At 51.4% G+C, this 25,227-nt stretch overlaps 2 protein-coding genes across 3 annotated transcripts in view; one reads left to right on the forward strand and one right to left on the reverse strand.

Moving 5' to 3' along the window:
- Positions 1-10,524, forward strand: part of LOC308128114 (schwannomin-interacting protein 1-like) — a 45,087-nt gene extending 34,563 nt beyond the window's left edge. The window contains exons 5-8 of one of the 2 annotated variants that reach the window (XR_013936538.1): positions 1,890-2,021; positions 2,161-2,278; positions 7,722-8,559; positions 8,893-9,443. Coding sequence is in view for 1 of the 2 variants with exons in the window: in XM_080493762.1 (XP_080349888.1) it covers positions 1,890-2,021; positions 2,161-2,278; positions 7,722-7,822 (351 nt within the window). In the remaining variant the exon portion in view is untranslated. Of the gene's footprint in view, positions 1-1,889; positions 2,022-2,160; positions 2,279-7,721 lie in introns of both variants that reach the window. The other variant, XM_080493762.1, reaches the window with a different exon arrangement.
- Positions 10,525-18,846: 8,322 nt separating this feature from the next.
- On the reverse strand, positions 18,847-20,274 carry LOC308128113 (P2Y purinoceptor 3-like; the record flags this gene model as incomplete). Its single annotated transcript, XM_080493761.1, is given in 2 exon segments — positions 18,847-20,258; positions 20,261-20,274. Coding segments are annotated over 2 exon segments (1,426 nt in total), but the record flags the coding sequence as incomplete, so codon positions are not given.
- Between the last annotated feature and the right edge of the window lie 4,953 nt (positions 20,275-25,227).

Genomic DNA, 25,227 nt, shown 5'->3' on the forward strand with positions numbered 1-25,227 from the left:
ATCTCCCTGATACTATCTACACACTGATCTCCTGATACTATCTACACACTGATCTCCCTGATACTACCTACACACTGATCTCCTTGATACTATCTACACACTGATCTCCCTGATACTATCTACACACTGTGATCTCCCTGATACTATCTACATACTGTGATCTCCCTGATACTATCTACACACTGTGATCTCCCTGATACTATCTACACACTGATCTCCCTGATACTATCTACACACTGTGATCTCCCTGATACTATCTACACACACTATGGCTGTGTACACCAGTCCAAACGTTCTGTCTAAAGATCAGTGAAGGTCTATGGTTCTACCTGGGCCCCCCTATTCCAGTCTCACCTGCACTTTGCTTGTCAGGAGATCTGACAGAGATTAAAGAGAATAACTGAGTCCTGCTGCTCCTGGTTTCCTGAAGCGTCGCAGAAAAGGCTCCTGAACGGGAAATCCAAAGTAATCTGAGTATAAAGTTATTTAATGCGGGGCCTCCCCCTTTCTGGTGGGGGTGCCCGCTGCGGCGCTGGGGGTGGGTCCTCCCTCTGCCTCCCTCCCCCGGTGGGGCGGGCTGGCCCCTGGTGCCGCGCTCCGGGTCTGCCTCGCTCCCGGATCGGGGGGAGCGGGGGACAGGGGGGCTCCGGGTTCTGGATGGACGGACCTCCAGGGCCTGATATATGGGAGGGGGTGTGTGTGTGTGTGTGTGTGTGTGTGTGTGTGTGTGTGTGTGTGTGTGGGGGGGGGGGGGGTAAAGTACCCTGTGGAGGACTTTGTATTTAAAAATCATGTTCCTGCTTCATGTTACTGTCTAGATAGAGCTGCTCAGGCTGGTTAATCTAGGAAATCATGTTACTGTCTAGATAGAGCTGCTCAGGCTGGTTAATCTAGGAAATCATGTTACTGTCTAGATAGAGCTGCTCGGGCTGGTTAATCTAGGAAATCATGTTACTGTCTAGATAGAGCTGCTCGGGCTGGTTAATCTAGGAAATCATGTTACTGTCTAGATAGAGCTGCTCAGGCTGGTTAATCTAGGAAATCATGTTACTGTCTAGATAGAGCTGCTCAGGCTGGTTAATCTAGAAAATCACGTTACTGTCTAGATAGAGCTGCTCAGGCTGGTTAATCTAGAAAATCACGTTACTGTCTAGATAGAGCTGCTCAGGCTGGTTAATCTAGAAAATCATCTTACTGTCTAGATAGAGCTGCTCTAGATAGAGCTGCTCAGGCTGGTTAATCTAATAACCAGTTGTAAAGTATTTGGATCAGTGTGAGAACTGCAAATAATATATGTAGCACAACAAGGGTATTATATGTTATCCTCATCCTCCTCTTGTCCTCGTCTCGTGTACATTTCATCCTCATCTGGTCCTAATCTTGTCTTCATCTGGTCCTTATCTCATCCTCATCTGGTCATCATCTGATCCTCATCTCATCTGGTCCTCATCTGGTCCTCATCATCATCCCATCCTCATATGGTCCTCATCCCATCCTCATATGGTCATCATCTGATCCTCATCTCATCTGGTCCTCATCTGGTCCTCATCATCATCCCATCCTCATCTGGTCCTCATCCCATCCTCATCTGGTCATCATCCTCATCTCGTCCCCGTCTCATCCTCATACGGTCCTCATCTGATCCTCATCTCATCTTGTCCTCATATCATCCTCATCTTGTCCTCATATCATCCTCATCTTGTCCTCATCTCATCATCATCTTGTCCTAATCTCATCCTCATCTGGTCCTCATCCCATCCTCATCTTGTCCTCATCTTGTCCTCATCTGGTCCTCATCTCATCCTCATCTGGTCCTCATCCCATCCTCATCCCGTCCTCATCCCGTCCTCATCCCGTCCTCATCCCGTCCTCATGGTCTTGCTGTGCAGACGAAGCGAGGAGCCTCTCAGGTGCAGAAGATTCCTGCAGCTGCTGCCAAGCAGGAGAAGTCCAGAAGCCGAGGCTTCAGAAACACTCTGAGGAAGCTGCGGGACCGCCTGCGAGCCGACAACAGGAACCTGGTGAGACTCTTGAGGACACAGTAGTCTTGTCCCCATTGTCTCCTCACTGTCCCCCATTGTCTCCTCACTGTCCCCCATTGTCTCCTCACTGTCCCCCAATGTCTCCTCACTGTCCGTCCCCCCCCCCCCCCCTTCCCAGGCTGCAGCTGGCTCTCCCCCCGTCGTCACACGGACTCACCTGGACCTCAGAGATCTCCAGAGCTACAGCATCAAGGACCTGATGGCTCTTTGTGCTTCTCTCAGCCAGAACATTCAAGGTACAGCAGCTCCTTAGAACAACTACCACAACAACTACCGCAACAACTACCACAGTAACTCCCACAACAACTACCACAACAACTACCACAGTAACTCCCACAACAACTACCACAGTAACTCCCACAACAACTACCACAACAACTACCACAGTAACTCCCACAACAACTACCACAGTAACTCCCACAACAACTACCACAACAACTACCACAGTAACTCCCACAACAACTACCACAACAACTACCACAACAACTACCACAGTAACTCCCACAACAACTACCACAACAACTACCACAGTAACTCCCACAACAACTACCACAACAACTACCACAACTACCACAGTAACTCCCACAACAACTACCACAACAACTACCACAACTACCACAGTAACTCCCACAACAACCACCACAACAACTACCACAGTAACTCCCACAACAACTACCACAACAACTACCACAGTAACTCCCACAACAACTACCACAACAACTACCACAGTAACTCCCACAACAACTACCACAGTAACTCCCACAACAACTACCACAACAACTACCACAGTAACTCCCACAACAACTACCACAACAACTACCACAACAACTACCACAGTAACTCCCACAACAACTACCACAACAACTACCACAGTAACTCCCACAACAACTACCACAACAACTACCACAACTACCACAGTAACTCCCACAACAACTTCCACAACAACTACCACAACTACCACAGTAACTCCCACAACAACCACCACAACAACTACCACAGTAACTCCCACAACAACTACCACAACAACTACCACAGTAACTCCCACAACAACTACCACAACAACTACCACAGTAACTCCCACAACAACTACCACAGTAACTCCCACAACAACTACCACAACAACTACCACAGTAACTCCCACAACAACTACCACAACAACTACCACAACAACTACCACAGTAACTCCCACAACAACTACCACAACAACTACCACAGTAACTCCCACAACAACTACCACAGTAACTCCCACAACAACTACCACAACAACTACCACAACTACCACAGTAACTCCCACAACAACTACCACAACAACTACCACAACTACCACAGTAACTCCCACAACAACCACCACAACAACTACCACAGTAACTCCCACAACAACTACCACAACAACTACCACAGTAACTCCCACAACAACTACCACAACAACTACCACAACAACTACCACAGTAACTCCCACAACAACTACCACAACTACCACAACAACTACCACAGTAACTCCCACAACAACTACCACAGTAACTCCCACAACAACTACCACAGTAACTCCCACAACAACTACCACAGTAACTCCCACAACTACCACAACAACTACCACAGTAACTCCCACAACAACTACCACAGTAACTCCCACAACAACTACCACAGTAACTCCCACAACAACTACCACAACAACTACCACAGTAACTCCCACAACAACTACCACAGTAACTCCCACAACAACTACCACAACAACTACCACAGTAACTCCCACAACAACTACCACAACAACTACCACAGTAACTCCCACAACAACTACCACAGTAACTACCACAACAACTACCACAACAACTACCACAGTAACTCCCACAACAACTACCACAGTAACTACCACAACAACTACCACAACAACTACCACAGCAACTACCACAGTAACCCCCACAACTACCACAGTAACTACCACAGTAACTCCCACAACAACTACCACAGTAACTCCCACAACAACTACCACAACAACTGCAACAGTAACTCCCACAGTAACTCCCACAACAACTACCACAGTAACTCCCACAACTACCACAACAACTCCCACAGTAACTCCCACAGTAACTCCCACAGTAACTCCCACAACAACTACCACAGTAACTCCCACAACAACTACCACAACTACCACAGTAACTCCCACAACAACTACCACAGCAACTCCCACAACAACTACCACAACTCCAACACTAACTCCCACAACAACTACCACAACAACTGTAACAGCAACTCCCACAACAACTACCACAGCAACTCCCACAACAACTACCACAACTCCAACACTAACTCCCACAACAACTACAACAGTAACTCCCACAACAACTACCACAACAACTGCAACAGCAACTCCCACAACAACTACCACAACTTCCACAACAACTGCAGCAACAACCAGAACAACTGCCACGACAACTACCACAACAACTGCAACAGTAACTCCCACAACAACTACCACAACTACCATACCTCCTGAACCGTCAGTCTCACAGTTTCTGACTGTGTGGTGGAGTCAGACTGTAGGTACATTGTGACTGTGGTGGAGTCAGACTGTAGGTACATTGTGACTGGTGGAGTCAGACTGTAGATACATTGTGACTGTGGTGGAGTCAGACTGTAGATACATTGTGACTGTGTGGTGGAGTCAGACTGTAGGTACATTGTGACTGGTGGAGTCAGACTGTAGATACATTGTGACTGTGGTGGAGTCAGACTGTAGATACATTGTGACTGTGGTGGAGTCAGACTGTAGATACATTGTGACTGTGGTGGAGTCAGACTGTAGGTACATTGTGACTGTGGTGGAGTCAGACTGTAGATACATTGTGACTGTGGTGGAGTCAGACTGTAGATACATTGTGACTGTGGTGGAGTCAGACTGTAGGTACATCATGACTGGTGGAGTCAGACTGTAGGTACATTGTGACTGTGGTGGAGTCAGACTGTAGATACATTGTGACTGTGTGGTGGAGTCAGACTGTAGGTACATTGTGACTGTGGTGGAGTCAGACTGTAGATACATTGTGACTGTGGTGGAGTCAGACTGTAGATACATTGTGACTGTGGTGGAGTCAGACTGTAGGTACATTGTGACTGGTGGAGTCAGACTGTAGGTACATTGTGACTGTGGTGGAGTCAGACTGTAGGTACATTGTGACTGTGGTGGAGTCAGACTGTAGATACATTGTGACTGTGTGGTGGAGTCAGACTGTAGATACATTGTGACTGTGGTGGAGTCAGACTGTAGATACATTGTGACTGTGGTGGAGTCAGACTGTAGGTACATTGTGACTGGTGGAGTCAGACTGTAGGTACATTGTGACTGTGGTGGAGTCAGACTGTAGGTACATTGTGACTGTGGTGGAGTCAGACTGTAGATACATTGTGACTGTGTGGTGGAGTCAGACTGTAGGTACATTGTGACTGTGGTGGAGTCAGACTGTAGGTACATTGTGACTGTGGTGGAGTCAGACTGTAGATACATTGTGACTGTGGTGGAGTCAGACTGTAGATACATTGTGACTGTGGTGGAGTCAGACTGTAGATACATTGTGACTGGTGGAGTCAGACTGTAGGTACATTGTGACTGTGGTGGAGTCAGACTGTAGGTACATTGTGACTGTGGTGGAGTCAGACTGTAGGTACATTGTGACTGTGGTGGAGTCAGACTGTAGGTACATTGTGACTGTGGTGGAGTCAGACTGTAGATACATTGTGACTGTGGTGGAGTCAGACTGTAGGTACATTGTGACTGTGGTGGAGTCAGACTGTAGATACATTGTGACTGGTGGAGTCAGACTGTAGATACATTGTGACTGTGGTGGAGTCAGACTGTAGGTACATTGTGACTGTGGTGGAGTCAGACTGTAGGTACATTGTGACTGTGGTGGAGTCAGACTGTAGGTACATTGTGACTGTGGTGGAGTCAGACTGTAGGTACATTGTGACTGTGGTGGAGTCAGACTGTAGGTACATTGTGACTGTGGTGGAGTCAGACTGTAGATACATTGTGACTGTGGTGGAGTCAGACTGTAGGTACATTGTGATGGGGTGGAGTCAGACTGTAGGTACATTGTGACTGTGGTGGAGTCAGACTGTAGGTACATTGTGACTGTGGTGGAGTCAGACTGTAGGTACATTGTGACTGTGGTGGAGTCAGACTGTAGGTACATTGTGACTGTGGTGGAGTCAGACTGTAGGTACATTGTGACTGTGGTGGAGTCAGACTGTAGGTACATTGTGACTGTGGTGGAGTCAGACTGTAGATACAGGGATACAGGCCATGTGGAACCAGCAGGACTCCAGAATGCCGCTGTGGTTCCCCAGGAGAACCTGCTGGATGGTGCAACAGGAGGACGTAGTTCCATGTTCTAGTCTGGAGAAACATCAGCCACCCAAGGTTATATTCAGAAATGGACACTTTCTGTCATGCACATGCCGGCCACTAGTTGGAGCCACAGAGCTGGAAGCAGCATGTCATCAGAAACAAACGGACATAAATCAGTTGAGCAACAATTCTTCTCATTCAGGCCTCTGACTCTCATTGGACCTTAATTCTGTTAGGCTGCAGGGCGTCCTGATGGTCTCATGACCTCTAACGGGTCTCATGACCTCTAACGGGTCTCATGACGTCTAACGGGTCTCATGACGTCTAACGGGTCTCATGACGTCTCACGGGTCTCATGACCTCGAACAGGTCTCATGACCTCTAAAGGATCTCATGACCTCTAACGGGTCTCATGACCTCTAACGGGTCTCATGACCTCGAACGGGTCTCATGACCTCGAACGGGTCTCATGACCTCGAACGGGTCTCATGACCTCTAAAGGGTCTCATGACCTCTAATGGGTCTCATGACCTCTAACGGGTCTCATGACCTCGAACAGGTCTCATGACCTCTAAAGGATCTCATGACCTCTAACGGGTCTCATGACCTCTAACGGGTCTCATGACCTCGAACAGGTCTCATGACCTCTAAAGGATCTCATGACCTCTAACGGGTCTCATGACCTCTAACGGGTCTCATGACCTCTAAAGGATCTCATGACCTCTAAAGGATCTCATGACCTCTAACAGGTCTCATGACCTCTAAAGGATCTCATGACCTCTAACGGGTCTCATGACCTCTAACGGGTCTCATGACCTCTAACAGGTCTCATGACCTCTAACGGGTCTCATGACCTCGAACAGGTCTCATGACCTCTAAAGGGTCTCATGACCTCTAACGGGTCTCATGACCTCTAACGGGTCTCATGACCTCGAACAGGTCTCATGACCTCTAAAGGATCTCATGACCTCTAACGGGTCTCATGACCTCTAACGGGTCTCATGACCTCGAACAGGTCTCATGACCTCTAAAGGATCTCATGACCTCTAACGGGTCTCATGACCTCTAAAGGATCTCATGACCTCTAAAGGGTCTCATGACCTCTAAAGGATCTCATGACCTCTAACAGGTCTCATGACCTCTAACAGGTCTCATGACCTCTAACAGGTCCCAGGGTGAGACCAGACCAGAGGTGACGGACCAACCAGCATCCAGCTACTGGATTGTCGTCCAATCAGAGCAGCTGTTTGTTCTTCAGTTTCTTGTTCATGTACTGGAGGGTTTGTATGCAACTGTGCTGAGAGCCAATCAGATCCCATCACTTCCTGTTTCAGACCTGAGCTCGGAGCTGGTTGGACGGCTGCAGGTGAGGGACCAGCTGAGGACAGAGCAGGACGCCATGCTGCTGGAGGTCCAGGACCTGACGTCCCTGTGACACCTGCTCCTCATCCACACACCTGGAAAGACTGAACGCAGCCGTTTACCTCGTCGGACCAATCAGACTGCACTAAGCCCCGCCCACTCGGTCTCCCTGGTGGAGAACCTGCTCACTGCAGGTTTTCCAGTGAAACAGGAAGCTTGGGTTGGTTTCCATGACGACAGTGTGAGCGAGTCGACTTCCAGAGCAAAACGTCTTCGGTCCGTCTGGACAGAGAAAACAAAACCTGCCGAGCAGTAGTAGTAGTAGCAGTAGTAGTAGTAGTAGCAGTAGTAGTAGTAGTAGTATTAGTGGTAGTGGTAGTAGTACTAGCAGTGGTAGTCGTAGTACAACAACAGCAGTATTTAAGAGCTCGACATTCAAACAGGAGCTCAGTCCCAGGGTCTGGTTCTGCAGGGTCTGGTTCTGCTGTCTGCAGGGCCTGGTTCTTTATGGTCTGGTTCTGCAGAGTCTGGTTCTGCAGTTTTCATGAACGGTACGAAGAACTGGGCTCATCAACATGTAGAGTTGATTTCAGTGTCGTTAGAAATCAGTTTTAATCAAATAAAACCAATGAAGAGGAGGTCAAACGTTTCTCACACTGTTTCCTGTACTGGTCTGTACTGATCTGTACTGGGTCTGTACTGGTCTGTACTGGGTCTGTACTGGTCTGTACTGGGTCTGTACTGGTCAGTACTGGGTCTGTACTGGTCTGTACTGGTCTGTACTGGTCTGTACTGATCATTACTGGGTCTGTACTGGTCTGTACTGGGTCTGTACTGATCAGTACTGGGTCTGTACTGGTCTGTACTGGGTCTGTACTGGTCTGTACGATCAGTACTGGGTCTGTACTGGGTCTGTACTGGTCTGTACGATCTGTACTGGGTCTGTACTGGGTCTGTACTGGGTCTGTACTGGTCTGTACGATCAGTACTGGGTCTGTACTGATCATTACTGGGTCTGTACTGGGTCTGTACTGGTCTGTACTGGGTCTGTACTGGTCTGTACTGGGTCTGTACTGGTCAGTACTGGGTCTGTACTGGTCTGTACTGGGTCTGTACTGATCTGTACTGGGTCTGTACGATCAGTACTGGGTCTGTACTGGGTCTGTACTGATCAGTACTGGGTCTGTACTGGTCTGTACAATCAGTACTGGGTCTGTACTGGGTCTGTACTGGTCTGTACTGGTCTGTATGATCAGTACTGGGTCTGTACTGGTCTGTACGATCAGTACTGGGTCTGTACTGGTCTGTACTGGTCTGTACGATCAGTACTGGGTCTACTGATCATTACTGGGTCTGTACTGGTCTGTACTGGGTCTGTACTGGTCTGTACTGATCAGTACTGGGTCTGTACTGGTCTGTACGATCTGTACTGGTCTGTACTGGGTCTGTACTGGGTCTGTACTGGTCTGTACTGGGTCTGTACTGATCAGTACTGGGTCTGTACTGGTCTGTACTGGGTCTGTACTGATCAGTACTGGGTCTGTACTGGTCTGTACTGATCAGTACTGGGTCTGTACTGATCTGTACTGGGTCTGTACTGATCAGTACTGGGTCTGTACTGGTCTGTACGATCAGTACTGGTCAGTACTGGTCTGTACTGATCTGTACTGGTCAGTGCTGGTCTGTACTGGTCTGTACTGGTCAGTGCTGGTCTGTACTGATCTGTACTGATCTGTACTGGTCAGTACTAGTCTGTGCTGGTCTGTACGATCTGTACTGGGTCTGTACTGGTCAGTGCTGGTCAGTACTGGTCTGTACTGGTCTGTACGATCAGTACTGGTCAGTACTGGTCTGTGCTGGTCTGTACTGATCAGTACTGGTCTGTACTGGTCTGTACTGGTCAGTGCTGGTCTGTACTGGTCTGTACGATCAGTACTGGTCTGTACTGGTCTGTACTGATCAGTACTGGTCTGTACTGGTCAGTGCTGGTCTGTACAGATCAGTACTGGGTCTGTACTGGTCTGTGCTGGTCTGTACTGATCAGTACTGGTCTGTGCTGGTCTTTACTGATCAGTACTGGTCTGTACTGGTCAGTGCTGGTCTGTACTGATCTGTACTGGTCAGTGCTGGTCTGTACTGATCTGTACTGGTCTGTACTGATCTGTACTGGTCAGTACTGGTCTGTGCTGGTCTGTACGATCTGTACTGGGTCTGTACTGGTCTGTACGATCAGTACTGGTCAGTACTGGTCTGTGCTGGTCTGTACTGATCAGTACTGGTCTGTACTGGTCTGTACTGGTCAGTGCTGGTCTGTTCCTTCAGCCTGAACCTTTTGATCCACCAATGAAGAAGAAGCAGTTTCCCTCTGACAGCAACGGAGGACAAACTTCCTCTTTAATTCACCAGGTTTTCAAAGTAAAAGATGGTTTCACATTAAAGTGTGCTCAGTGTGCTGGAGAACCACCTCCTGGAACACTAAGACCCTCTGATCTCCGTCATGTCGTGAGTCTGGATCCTTCGTACGGAGCCGCGTCGTCTTTCACTCCGGTTTCACACTGCAGGGTGGCAGTGCCCCCTGCTGGGCTTCAGCTCAAACTTCTCTTCTCATTTCTTCTTCTATGGATTCATGAGGGAACTTTGTCGACTTTTTGTATTTTTAACAAAAGATTTTTTTACCAGCAAAAATCTAAACTTTGTATTTTATACAAATGTTACTTATTTTGTGATGTCATTTCCTACTTCTTTCACAATAAAGGTCTTCATCTCATTCCTGGTAACTTTTTGTTGTGAACCTTTATTCTATTATGTTTCATTTCAGTCGGAGAAGTGAGTTCATGTCTGGACGGGCCGTGGTGGTGGTTTGTGTTTCTAGGTGGCGCTGGAGAGACATTTTACATTTTACCTCTCCAGAGCATCGTTTCTTCATCTGATCACAATTTTCACCAGTCGTGATAAAAAACAAGCAGATCTGGAGAATTTCTGAACTTCGACGTGGGTTCAGATGGTGTGAAACACAGAAACCTCTCAAATCCACTGGAGAGTGAGGACCTGCAGAGTGAGGACCTGCAGAGTGAGGACCCGCAGAGTGAGGACCCGCAGAGTGAGGACCTGCAGAGTGAGGACCCGCAGAGTGAGGACCCGCAGAGTGAGGACCTGCAGAGTGAGGACCCGCAGAGTGAGGACCCGCAGAGTGAGGACCTGCAGAGTGAAGACCTGCAGAGTGAGGACCTGCAGAGTGAGGACCTGCAGAGTGAGGACCTGCAGACTGAGGACCTGCAGAGTGAGGACCTGCAGAGTGAAGACCTGCAGAGTGAGGACCTGCAGAGTGAGGACCCGCAGAGTGAGGACCTGCAGAGTGAGGACCCGCAGAGTGAGGACCTGCAGAGTGAGGACCCGCAGAGTGAGGACCTGCAGAGTGAGGACCCGCAGACTGAGGACCTGCAGAGTGAGGACCTGCAGAGTGAGGACCTGCAGAGTGAAGACCTGCAGAGTGAGGACCTGCAGAGTGAGGACCTGCAGACTGAGGACCTGCAGAGTGAGGACCCGCAGAGTGAGGACCTGCAGAGTGAGGACCCGCAGAGTGAGGACCTGCAGACTGAGGACCTGCAGAGTGAGGACCTGCAGAGTGAGGACCCGCAGAGTGAAGACTGCAGAGTGAGGACCTGCAGAGTGAAGACCTGCAGAATGAGGACCCGCAGAGTGAAGACCTGCAGAGTGAGGACCCGCAGACTGAGGACCCGCAGAGTGAGGACCTGCAGAGTGAGGACCTGCAGACTGAGGACCTGCAGAGTGAAGACCTGCAGAGTGAGGACCTGCAGAGTGAGGACCCGCAGAGTGAGGACCCGCAGAGTGAGGACCCGCAGAGTGAAGACCCGCAGAGTGAGGACCCGCAGAGTGAGGACCCGTTGAGTGAGGACCCGCAGAGTGAAGACCCGCAGAGTGAGGACCTGCAGAGTGAGGACCCGCAGACTGAGGACCCGCAGACTGAGGACCCGCAGAGTGAGGACCCGCCGAGTGAGGACCCGCCGAGTGAGGACCCGCAGAGTGAGGACCCGCAGAGTGAGGACCCACAGAGTCGCCATGCAGTGTGTATTGCATTAGTGTAGCTCGCCCCTCTCTCACCATGTTACTGCTGTATGCCTCCACCAGGTAGAGCAGGTACCTGTATCCCCCACATCTGACTCCCATGTCAGTAAAATCCATGTCCCCCTCCTGTCCTGGGAGCAGAGGACACCTCTGCCTTCCCTGAGTCAGTGTAGTGTATATACGCTGAGTCAGTGTAGTGTATATACGCTGAGTCAGTGTAGTGTATATACGCTGAGTCAGTGTATGTGTTGGCTGCTTCTTCCACAATGAACGTGTCTCGAGTCGCCTCCCATTCGTCCAGTCTTACCACTGCATATGACGCTATCAGTCCTTTAGGGGGTGTCTGGAGCAGCAGCCGTCAGTAAACAAAGTTAGGTCTGGATCAGTCAGTGGTCAGTCTGAGTTCCTGTCTGAACTTGGTTCTGATCTCTGCTCGGTCCTCACATCGACAGGGTTCTGCTGCTCTCTGCTCGGTCCTCACATTGAGGGGGTTCTGCTGATCTCTGCTCGGTCCTCACATCGACAGGGTTCTGCTGCTCTCTGCTCGGTCCTCACATTGAGGGGGTTCTGCTGCTCTCTGCTCGGTCCTCACATCGACGGGGTTCTGCTGATCTCTGCTCGGTCCTCACATCGAGGGGGTTCTGCTGCTCTCTGCTCGGTCCTCACATCGACAGGGTTCTGCTGCTCTCTGCTCGGTCCTCACATTGAGGGGGTTCTGCTGCTCTCTGCTCGGTCCTCACATCGACGGGGTTCTGCTGATCTCTGCTCGGTCCTCACATCGACAGGGTTCTGCTGCTCTCTGCTCGGTCCTCACATCGAGGGGGTTCTGCTGCTCTCTGCTCGGTCCTCACATCGAGGGGGTTCTGCTGATCTCTGCTCGGTCCTCACATCGAGGGGGTTCTGCTGCTCTCTGCTCGGTCCTCACATCGAGGGGGTTCTGCTGCTCTCTGCTCGGTCCTCACATCGACAGGGTTCTGCTGCTCTCTGCTCGGTCCTCACATCGAGGGGGTTCTGCTGATCTCTGCTCGGTCCTCACATTGAGGGGGTTCTGCTGCTCTCTGCTCGGTCCTCACATCGAGGGGGTTCTGCTGCTCTCTGCTCGGTCCTCACATCGAGGGGGTTCTGCTGCTCTCTGCTCGGTCCTCACATCGAGGGGGTTCTGCTGCTCTCTGCTCGGTCCTCACATCGACAGGGTTCTGCTGCTCTCTGCTCGGTCCTCACATCGAGGGGGTTCTGCTGATCTCTGCTCGGTCCTCACATCGAGGGGGTTCTCCTGCTCTCTGCTCGGTCCTCACATCGACGGGGTTCTGCTGATCTCTGCTCGGTCCTCACATCGAGGGGGTTCTGCTGCTCTCTGCTCGGTCCTCACATCGACAGGGTTCTGCTGCTCTCTGCTCGGTCCTCACATCGAGGGGGTTCTGCTGCTCTCTGCTCGGTCCTCACATCGAGGGGGTTCTGCTGCTCTCTGCTCGGTCCTCACATCGACAGGGTTCTGCTGCTCTCTGCTCGGTCCTCACATCGAGGGGGTTCTGCTGCTCTCATGTCTTCTGTCATGTTTATCCCATCGTGTGTGTTCCGTGTGGTTGGAGTAGAACTTGTTCTACTCGTGTTTGTCTCTGCGTGGTCATGGTGAGGATGTGTTTAATATGTAGGTTACCAGGTCATGGTGGTGAGGATGTGTTTAATATGTAGGTTACCAGGTCATGGTGGTGAGGATGTGTTTAATATGTAGGTTACCAGGTCATGGTGAGGATGTGTTTAATATGTAGGTTACCAGGTCATGGTGGTGAGGATGTGTTTAATATGTAGGTTACCAGGTCATGGTGAGGATGTGTTTAATATGTAGGTTACCAGGTCATGGTGAGGATGTGTTTAATATGTAGGTTACCAGGTCATGGTGAGGATGTGTTTAATATGTAGGTTACCAGGTCATGGTGAGGATGTGTTTAATATGTAGGTTACCAGGTCATGGTGGTGAGGATGTGTTTAATATGTAGGTTACCAGGTCATGGTGAGGATGTGTTTAATATGTAGGTTACCAGGTCATGGTGGTGAGGATGTGTTTAATATGTAGGTTACCAGGTCATGGTGAGGATGTGTTTAATATGTAGGTTACCAGGTCATGGTGAGGATGTGTTTAATATGTAGGTTACCAGGTCATGGTGGTGAGGATGTGTTTAATATGAAGGTTACCAGGTCATGGTGAGTTAGAATGGTGAGTGGGTGGTTCAGTACTATGTGTGCAGTTTGATGTATGTTTTATACACAGTGCCGCTCGTTTGTCTGTTTGATCCAATAGTACTGAACAATAGTACTGATACAATAGTACTGATCCAATAGTACTGAACAATAGTACTGATCCAATAGTACTGATCAATAGTACTGATCCAATAGTACTGAACAATAGTACTGAACAATAGTACTGAACAATAGTACTGATCCAATAGTACTGAACAATAGTACTGATCCAATAGTACTGAACAATAGTACTGAACAATAGTACTGATCCAATAGTACTGAACAATAGTACTGAACAATAGTACTGATCCAATAGTACTGAACAATAGTACTGATCCAATAGTACTGAACAATAGTACTGAACAATAGTACTGATCCAATAGTACTGATCCAATAGTACTGAACAATAGTACTGAACAATAGTACTGAACAATAGTACTGATCCAATAGTACTGAACAATAGTACTGATCAATAGTACTGATCCAATAGTACTGATCCAATAGTACTGAACAATAGTACTGAACAATAGTACTGATCAATAGTACTGATCCAATAGTACTGATCCAATAGTACTGAACAATAGTACTGATCCAATAGTACTGAACTATTGAGGGAATAGTACTGAACAATAGTACTGATCCAATAGTACTGAAAAAATAGTACTGAACAATAGTACTGATCCAATAGTACTGAACAATAGTACTGAACAATAGTACTGATCCAATAGTACTGAACAATAGTACTGAACAATAGTACTGATCCAATAGTACTGATCCAATAGTACTGAACAATAGTACTGAACAATAGTACTGATCCAATAGTACTGAACAATACATTAGTACTCTTCTACCATCCCCCCTTCTCTGGAAAGGTCCAGCTGAAATGGACTGGGCTTTTTCAGAACATCCATAAAGAGTGGAGCTTAATAATCTGGACCCGTCATGTCTGCAGCCTGAGAGGCAGCTGGGGTCCAATCTAGCGGCACCATCGGTCCCGGGTCTTTGGTCTGGTTCTGCCATGGTTATGTGAGGGAACGACTCCTCGGTCATCATGGACCATTGAAACTGATCAGGGGTTAAACCAACAACCTCTTGGTTAACCGGGGAGAAGACGTGACCAGGGTGGAGGTCGAGAAGCTCCTCCACCCTGCTACACCTTTCTTAGAACTACCCGGTCCACCTGCCAACAGTCGAGTTAAAGACATGTCAAAGACACCAACTGGGAAATGTTCAGACGCGAGACGAGCAGGACAAGAACCGCGGTTAGCCTCCTGGAGGACACGAGTGTTAGCATAGCTAGCACTCAGACTGCTAACAGCATGCTAACACGGAGGGCAGCGGAGACGTGCTATCAGAGCTCCGGCCAATGCCGTCGGACTTTGGAGGAAGACTCGATGGTATCGACCAGAGACTAACGGGCGTGTCAACCACGCTCACGACTTTAGCGGGTAAGCTAACTGCCGCTAACCAGGAAGTTACGGCTAATACTAGCCGGATTGAGCTAGCTGAGACCCGCATTGTTATGAGCGAGGAGTCCCAGCGGACTGCCGATACGGCTCTACAGTCCGCTCTAAAGAGAATGGCCTTCTGGAGGGGAAAACAGAAGCTCTGGAAAACCAGACAGGAGGAAGAATCTGTGCATCTTTGGTCTACGTGAAGCGGTAGAGGGGAGACGGCCGCTCATCGGATACATGAGTGAGATGCTACCGTCATGGCTCGGTCTCCCACCACAGAGAGAGTTCACTCTGCAGCGTGCACTGGAAGGCCCGGACAAGATAGAGCGGTTCTGGTCCGGTTCCTGAGATTCCAAGAAAAGGAACTCGTTTTCCGTGAAGCTAAAAAACTCTACTCTACCCTCTACTCCTTCCCCTCTACTCCTTCCCTCTACTCCTTCCCCTCTACTCCTTCCCTCTACTTCTTCCTGTCTACTCCTTCCCCTCTACTTCTTCCTCTCTACTTCCTCCTCTCTACTCCTTCCCCTCTTCTTCTTCCTCCCTACTTCTTCCCCTCTACTTCTTCCCCTCTACGTCTACCTATCTACTTCTTCCTCTCTACTTCTTCCCCTCTACTTCCCCCTCTACTCATTCCTGTCTACTCCTTCCCCTCTACTTCTTCCCCTCTACTCCTTCCTCTCTACTCCTTCTTCTCTACTCCTTCTTCTCTACTCCTTCCTCTCTACTCCTTCCTCTCTACTTCTTCCCCTCTACTTCTTCCTCTACTTCTTCCTCTCTACTTCTTCCTGTCTACTCCTTCCCCTCTACTTCTTCCTCTCTACTTCCTCCTCTCTACTCCTTCCCCTCTACTTCTTCCTTTCTACATCTTCCCCTCTACTCATTCCTGTCTACTCCTTCCTCTCTACTCCTTCTTCTCTACTCCTTCTCCTCTACTTCTTCCTCTCTACTTCTTCCCCTCTACTTCCCCTCTACTCCTTCCTCTCTACTCCTTCTTCTCTACTCCTTCTCCTCTACTTCTTCCTCTCTACTTCTTCCCCTCTACTTCTTCCCCTCTACTCCTTCCTCTCTACTTCTTCCTCTCTACTTCTTCCCCTCTACTTCCTCCTCTACTTCTTCCTCTCTACTTCTTCCTGTCTACTCCTTCCCCTCTTCTTCTTCCTCCCTACTTCTTCCCCTCTACTCCTTCCCCTCTACTTCTTCCTCTCTACTTCCTCCTCTCTACTCCTTCCCCTCTACTTCTTCCTCTCTACTCCTTCCCCTCTACTTCTTCCTCTCTACTTCTTCCCCTCTACTTCCCCTCTACTTCTTCCTCTCTACTTCTTCCTGTCTACTCCTTCCCCTCTACTTCTTCCTCTCTACTTCCTCCTCTCTACTCCTTCCCCTCTACTTCTTCCCCTCTACATCTACCTATCTACTCCTTCCCCTCTACTTCTTCCTCTCTACTCCTTCCCCTCTACTTCTTCCTCTCTACTTCCTCCTCTCTACTCCTTCCCCTCTACTTCTTCCCATCTTCTTCTTCCTCCCTACTTCTTCCCCTCTACTTCTTCCCCTCTACGTCTACCTATCTACTTCTTCCTCTCTACTTCCTCCTCTACTTCTTCCTGTCTACTCCTTCCTCTCTACTCCTTCCCCTCTACTCCTTCCTGTCTACTCCTTCCTCTCTACTCCTTCCCCTCTACTCCTTCCTGTCTACTCCTTCTTCTCTACTCCTTCCCCTCTACTCCTTCCTCTCTACTCCTTCCCCTCTACTCCTTCCTCTGTTCTTGTTAGGTAGAACCCAGAGGGATCCGGGTCAGGGTACCAGGTAGTTTGGATCCGGCCCTCTGGCCCCCGACGCTCCCTGGTTCTTTCATGCTCTACCTGGTTCTTTCATGCTCTAGCTGGTTCTTTCATGCTCTACCTGGTTCTTTCACATCAGGCCCAAACAACCAACTGAAGATTAATGTTTTATGAAGCAAAGAGCCAAAAGGCCAGTTCAGCGCCGGGCCCTGGACCGGCCTCACGCAGGAGTCTGACTGTCAGGTCCAACCTCTGGACATTTATTAAATCTGCAAGAAAGAACACACACCGAGTCAAGTTCTGGTCTTACTGGCGAGGAGAACGGACAGAGTGTTTCAGTTACAATCTCCAACCCGCTCTGAAAACCCTCTGCGTCTCCTCTCCTTTTATTATCTCGTTCTGAGGTCACAGAGGGGAAACATAAGTCACTCAGTTCTTCTGCAATTCATTAAAAGACTGTTGGTACAGTGAATGTGATAACTCCAACACTGACCAGAGCGCCCCACCAGAGCGCCCCACCAGAGCGCCCCACCAGAGCGCCCCACCAGAGCGCCCCACCAGAGCGCCCCACCAGAGCGCCCCACCAGAGCGCCTGTCATGGAGTCTGTCGCCAACCGATCCCAGACGTCCTTCAGCAATTTTCATCGTGTGTGTGTGTGTGTGTGTGTGTGTGTGTGTGTGTGTGTGTGTGTGTGTGTGTGTGTGTGTGTGTGTGTGTGTGTGTGTGTGTGTGTGTGTGTGTGTGTGTGTGTGTGTGTGTGTGCTGCCATCAAGTGTCAGGATGATAGCAGAACTTTCGGACTGAACTGTCACATTTTCACTCTCTAAGCATGAACCGTGATCGTAGTGTTGCTAATGTAATATCCTTCAACCCCCCAGAGGGCGCTGTGGTTCAGCATGCTGGACCCTCCAGAGGGCGCTGTGGTTCAGCATGCTGGACCCTCCAGAGGGCGCTGTGGTTCAGCATGCTGGACCCCCCAGAGGGCGCTGTGGTTCAGCATGCTGGACCCCCCAGAGGGCGCTGTGGTTCAGCATGCTGGACCCCCCAGAGGGCGCTGTGGTTCAGCATGCTGGACCCCCCAGAGGGCGCTGTGGTTCAGCATGCTGGACCCCCCAGAGGGCGCTGTGGTTCTACATGCTGGACCCTCCAGAGGGCGCTGTGGTTCAACATGCTGGACCCCCCAGAGGGCGCTGTGGTTCAACATGAGAAAACCAGGAGAAAACAGAAACCCTACATGGGTTTTGATGTTCCAGGAGTTTCCAGGTGTTCAAGGAGGAGGGATGATGAATGTTGAACAAAGTGAGAGTTTGATGTTTTCTTCTCAGAATCACCAGTTTGTGATCAAACTTACGAGGCCATGCGGCAGTAGGGAAGCAAGACCTACGTAGTTCTGATAGTTCTACCTGCGTCTATTAAGTAGAGGAACTGGTAGCAAGATGTCCACCTGCTTTAAGCATGAAGACACTAGAACCGAGTCCACGATGAAGTCCAACGTTTCTATCATGTGCTGGTTCTGCTGGACCTGCAGTGTTTGTTCTTCTAAATATTCCCACTGTGGACTGATTCTATTATATATCTGACTGTGGCTCTGTTGGTATAAGACAAACTGTGGACTGTGTTATTGTCCTCCGTCCCTGCGTCTCCTGCTGCTTGTCTCTCCACAGTTCTCAGCGGCGGCAGCAGCACGCCGGGCGGCTGGCTGGGAGTGTTTGCACCGGGACAGCAGGGGGCGCCACCCTTGTCTTTGGTGAGGAAGTAGAGCAGGGCGTTGAGCCAGGCGTTGAAGGACGCCAGCGGCCTGGTGATCTTGTAGCACATGGACACGGTGGTCATGGTGTGGCAGGGGACTCTGTTGGTCACCTTCAGGAGGAGGAAGATGCTTCTGGTCACGTGGAAAGGGAAGAAGCACAGAGCGAAGAGCAGCGTGATGGTGACGATGGTCCTGATGGATTTGCGCCTGCGGCTGGTGTAGGGAGAGCGAGCACCCAGGAACCTGGAGATCCCGTCGTCTCGTCCCGCTGCTCTCAGAAGTCCAATGCTTCCTCTCCGTCCAGCCGCGGCGCTGCTCCTGTCCCGGCTCCTGTCCCGGCTCCTGTCTCGGCTCCTGTCCCGGCTCCTGTCCCGGCTCCTGTCCCGGCTCCTGTCCCGGCTCCTGTCCCGGCTCCTGTCCCGGCGGTCCAGCGCTCGCAGTCCGTCCGGCGCACCGCGGCTGGACGGCGGCTGGGAGGGTAGAGTCCTGAAGATGGTGAGAACCACGTGGGAGTAACACCAAGCGATGATGGAAAAGGGAATAAAGAAGCCCAGCAGGTGCAGCGTGATGCCAAAGGGCACATAATCATTGAACTCCTCATCAATGGCGTCGTCCCAACAGTTCTGGTACTCCTCAAGGACGCCGCCCACGTTACCGTTGCTGGAGTTACCGTCTGCCGCCGACGGGTCAGAACCCTCAACACTCCCGTTGCTCCCGAGTCCCGACGACCGCGTCACATGGCCAGTCTGCGCAAAACGGAAAATGGGACACGTCAAAGCAAAGACTACGATCCAAACCAGAACGCAGGTGAACTTGACGGCCTTCCTGGTCTCCAGGGTGACGACCCTCATGGGGTGGCAGATGCCCAGGTAGCGGTGCACGGAGATGCAGGTGAGGAAGAAGATGGAGCAGTAGAGGTTGAAGTAGAAGAGGAAGCGGACCAGGCGGCACATGAAGTCGCCGAACACCCAGCGGTCCCGCATGACGTAGCTGGCCACCAGGAACGGCAGCGACAGGCCGTACATGAGGTCTGTGGACGCCAGGTGGACCATGTAGATCAGGGAGGAGTTCCAGCGCTTGGTCCGGCGGAACGAGCGGTAAAGAACCACCGAGTTCAGAGAGAGGCTGAAGAGGAAGGTGAAGGAGTAGCAGATGGGGAGGAAGATGTACTTGTAGGACTCCTCAATGCTGCAGGGCGGAGTGGAGGAGGAGGAGGACTTCAGGACGTCTTGGGGACCAGCCAGGCTGACCTCTGCAGTGAGACGCCTGCTGGAGGACATGCTGAGCCTGAAGTTACTTCATGTGCAGGACAAGTGGACGGCGGCTGGTTGCTTGTTCAGGATTCTGCTCCTGGTTCAGCGTCGTTTCTCTCGTTCTTCTTCTGGTTCAGCGTCGTTTCTCTCGTTCTTCTTCTGGTTCAGCGTCGTTTCTCTCGTTCTTCTTCCATCAACTGGATTTTACCTGAAAGAACCAAAGACCAGTTAGAAGATCAGCACCCATCTCACCTGGTCCGGCCAGAAGAAAAGCCTGTGAGGAGCTGCAAGGTTTTCTTAGTGTAGTTCTGGTCTTGGTCTTGGTGCGAGGACCCGGTCCTCTGGTCCCCCTCCCCCTCCCCCTCCGTCGGTCGGTCGGTCGGTCGGTCGGTCGGTCGGTCGGTCGGTCGGTCGGTCGGGTCGGTCGGTCGGTCGGTCGGTGGGTGGGTGGGTGGGTGGGTCGGTCGGTGGGTCGGTGGGTCGGTCGGTCGGTCGGTCGGTGGGTGGGTGGGTGGGTGGGTGGGTGGGTGGGTCGGTCGGTCGGTCGGTCGGTCGGTCGGTCGGTCGGTCGGTCGGTCGGTCGGTCGGTCGGTCGGTCGGTCGGTGGGTGGGTGGGTGGGTCGGTCGGTCGGTCGGTGGGTGGGTGGGTCGGTCGGTCGGTCGGTGGGTGGGTGGGTGGGTGGGTGGGTGGGTGGGTCGGTGGGTCGGTCGGTCGGTCGGTCGGTCGGTCGGTCGGTGGGTGGGTGGGTGGGTGGGTGGGTGGGTCGGTCGGTCGGTCGGTCGGTCGGTCGGTCGGTCGGTCGGTCGGTCGGTCGGTCGGTCGGTCGGTCGGTCGGTCGGTCGGTCGGTCGGTCGGTCGGTCGGTCGGTCGGTCGGTCGGTCGGTCGGTCGGTCGGTCGGTCGGTCGGTCGGTCGGTCGGTCGGTCGGTCGGTCGGTCAGCATGAAGCTCGCTAACTCAGGAACCTACAGAATCAATAATTGATGGTTCCAGTTTGATCCGCCGGGTTCAGAACCGAGCAGCAGCTTATAGTCTGGAACCTTTTCTGTGTTTCTGAGGAGACGGATAGAATCAGGTCAGTTCTCACTTCCTGTCAGGCGTCCGGTGCCCCGAGGTCACCTGGTACAGACCAGATTCCATTTTTAATAAAACAATGAAGTAATATATGATCTTTGATCTTTATTCATTATTATCGAGAGACAAAGTGACTCCGCAGCGTCCTGACCTCCAGTCATTGGTCTAGTTTAGTCCTCCATATCGGTAGTTGTCCAGTAGAGATTCTCCACTTCCTCGTCTGTCCATATGAAAGTCAGCTACTCTCTATTGTCTTCACCTTGACAGCGTAACAGCGCCACCTCCTGGCCTGGCATACTATCTACATCGTCTTCAGTGTCTCTGCTGTCGCCAAAACCTCTGAAACGAAGGAGCCGCTGTCTCTTGGAACATTGTCATGGAAACGGGGCCTCAGGTGAACCACAGTGGACCGGAGAAGGAGCCCTGGGGGACGCTGGAGAGCAGGGAGGAACGGTCTGACGGCGTGTTAGCATCATTGAAGCTAATAAAGATGTTGGCAGGTGGAGTTCAGATCAAGGTGGAGTTCAGATCAAGGTGGAGTTCAGATCAAGGTGGAGTTCAGATCAAGGTGTTCCACTGCTCCACCTTCAGCCTGCAGCTTGGACTGTTGAAAGACTTTCTAGAGTCTCTACCAGTCTCTGTTACAGTCTATACAGTCGTTACAAGGCCAGGCCAGGCCAGGCCAGGCCAGGCCAGGCCAGGCCAGGCAAAGCAAGGCCAGGCCAGGCCAGGCCAGGCAAAGCCAGGCCAGGCCAGGCCAGGCCAGGCAAAGCAAGGCCAGGCCAGGCCAGGCCAGGCCAGGCCAGGCAAAGCAAGGCCAGGCCAGGCCAGGCCAGGCCAGGCAAATGTATTAATAGCGCAGCCTTCAAACACGGCGATTCAAAGAGCTTTACAAAGAAATAAAAGAAACTAAAGAAATACAGAATAAAGAAAAACATTAAACAAATAATGAAGAACAGGATAATAAAAAGAGATTATTAAGACTAGTTTACTAAGTAAGTAGAGTCTATTGTTTATTCTACATCCTGTACATCTAGGAATGTTTTAAGTCCTGATTTAAAAGAAGTGAGTGTGTCAGCAGTCTTCAGGTGTTCAGGAAGTTTGTTCCACAGGTGAGGAGGTAGGAACTAAAAGCTGCTCCACCTTGTTTCTTCTGACTGTAGGAGCAGTGAGTCAACCTCTTCCTGATGACCTCAGAGGTCTGGAGCTTTGATCTTCTACAAGTCAATCTGAGATGATTTAGGCCGAGACCCTTCAAAGCTTTCTAGAGCAGAAGGACATTCTGAAGTCCTTTGATAGCCAGTGGAGAGGGTGGAGCAGGGGGGAGGAGCTCCACCCTCAGTGTGATGGAGGGATGCACTCGAGCCTCAGTGTGGGGTGGGGGGGTGAGCTCCACCCTCAGTGTGGGGGGAATGTGCTCCACCCTCAGTGTGGTGGGATGAGCTCCACCCTCAGTGTGGTGGAGGGATGCGCTCCACCCTCAGTGTGGGGGGGGAATGTGCTCCACCCTCAGTGTGGGGGGGAATGTGCTCCACCCTTAGTGTGGGGGGATGAGCTCCACCCTCAGTGTGGTGGAGGGATGCGCTCCAGCCTCAGTGTGGGGGGGAATGTGCTCCACCCTCAGTGTGGTGGGATGAGCTCCACCCTCAGTGTAGGGGTAATGTGCTCCACCCTCAGTGTGATGGTGTAATGTGCTCCACCCCAGAAATCCTTTGATTCTTCCACATTGTTCAGACGGTAGGAAGCTGATGTGGTTCTTGTCTTAATGTGGCTGTAGAATTTGAGGGTGGAGTCCAGAACTCCACCCAGATTTCTGCCTGATCTGATGTCCTGAGTGACCTGGAGTCCAGAAGAGCACTGACCTTTAACCTTTCTTCTTTGGGACAAAACAATGAGCTGAGTTTTCTCTGGGTTGTAAAAAGTGCTGACTCATCACTCCTTCATTTCCTCCGCCGGTATCAGGGGCGTGGTCATTCACTGACTGAGATATAGAGCAGCGTGAGGTCTGGTCATTCACTGACTGAGATATAGAGCAGCGTGAGGTCTGGTCATTCACTGACTCTGAGATATAGAGCAGCATGAGGTCTGGTCATTCACTGACTCTGAGATATAGAGCAGCGTGAGGTCTGGTCATTCACTGACTCTGAGATATAGAGCAGCATGAGGTCTGGTCATTCACTGACTCTGAGATATAGAGCAGCATGAGGTCTGGTCATTCACTGACTGAGATATAGAGCAGCGTGAGGTCTGGTCATTCACTGACTCTGAGATATAGAGCAGCATGAGGTCTGGTCATTCACTGACTGAGATATAGAGCAGCGTGAGGTCTGGTCATTCACTGACTCTGAGATATAGAGCTGAGTGAGGTCTGGTCATTCACTGACTCTGAGATATAGAGCTGAGTGAGGTCTGGTCATTCACTGACTCTGAGATATAGAGCAGCATGAGGTCTGGTCATTCACTGACTCTGAGATATAGAGCTGAGTGAGGTCTGGTCATTCACTGACTCTGAGATATAGAGCAGCATGAGGTCTGGTCATTCACTGACTCTGAGATATAGAGCAGCGCGAGGTCTGGTCATTCACGGACTCTGAGATATAGAGCAGCATGAGGTCTGGTCATTCACTGACTCTGAGATATAGAGCAGCGTGTGGTCTGGTCAGTCATCCTAGTAGCTTCGGCTCCTACAGTCCAGTAGTTGGCTGATCACCCCCCCTACCCCCACCACCACCACCACCCCCCCCCCCCCTACCCCCCCCCCTACCCCTACCCCGCCACCCCCCCTACCCCCCCCCCCCCCCCCCCCCCCCCCGGAGCTGTTTGACCTCCTGATGCTGCTTGTTTGTCTTCCTGTGTCTCTGGTTATTTGCTGATTCAGTTTCTTTTCACTCCATTAACTCACCAATAAGTAACTACACTTCCCCCAACAGGCTCCCTGCATCCCTCCATTCTCCACCTCCTCTCTCGCTCCTCTGTTCCTCCGCTCCACCTTCTCTCCACCTCTCCTCCTCCTCCTCCACCTTCTCTCCACCTCTCCTCCTCCACCTTCTCTCCACCTCCTCTCTCCCTCCTCTGTTCCTCCGCTCCACCTTCTCTCCACCTTCTCTCTACCTCCTCTCCTCCTCCACCTTCTCTCCACCTCCTCTCTACCTCCTCTGTTCCTCCGCTCCACCTCCTCGTCTACCTCTCCTCCTCCGCTCCACCTCCTCTCCTCCTCCACCTCCTTGTCTACCTCTCCTCCTCCTCCACCATGTCTCCACCTCCTCTCCTCCTCCACCTCCTCTCCACCTCTCCTCCTCCTCCACCTTCTCTCTACCTCCTCTCCTCCTCTTCCTCTCCTCATCTACCTCCTCTCCTCCTCTGCCTTCTCTCCACAGAGGAGGTGGAGGTCAGAGGAGGAGGCCAGAGGAGGAGGAGGAGGAGGTCAGAGGTCCGAGGAGGAAGTCAGGGCAGGAGGCAAGAGGAGGAGGTCAGAGGAGGAGGTCAGAGGAGGAGGTCAGAGGAGGAGGAGGAGGAGGTCCGAGGAGGAGGCCAGAGGAGGAGGTCAGAGGAGGAGGAGGTCAGAGGAGGAGGCCAGAGGAGGAGGTCAGAGGAGGAGGCCAGAGGAGGAGGCCAGAGGAGGAGGTCAGAGGAGGAGGCCAGAGGAGGAGGTTAGAGGAGGAGGTCAGAGGAGGAGGAGGCCAGAGGAGGAGGTCAGAGGAGGAGGTCAGAGGAGGTCAGAGGAGGAGGTCAGAGGAGGAGGCCAGAGGAGGAGGTCAGAGGAGGAGGAGGCCAGAGGAGGAGGTCAGAGGAGGAGGTTAGAGGAGGTCAGAGGAGGAGGCCAGAGGAGGAGGTCAGAGGAGGA

The sequence above is a fragment of the Lipophrys pholis genome (assembly GCF_963383615.2).
Source record: "Lipophrys pholis genome assembly, contig: SCAFFOLD_123, whole genome shotgun sequence".
NCBI lineage: Eukaryota > Metazoa > Chordata > Actinopteri > Blenniiformes > Blenniidae > Lipophrys > Lipophrys pholis.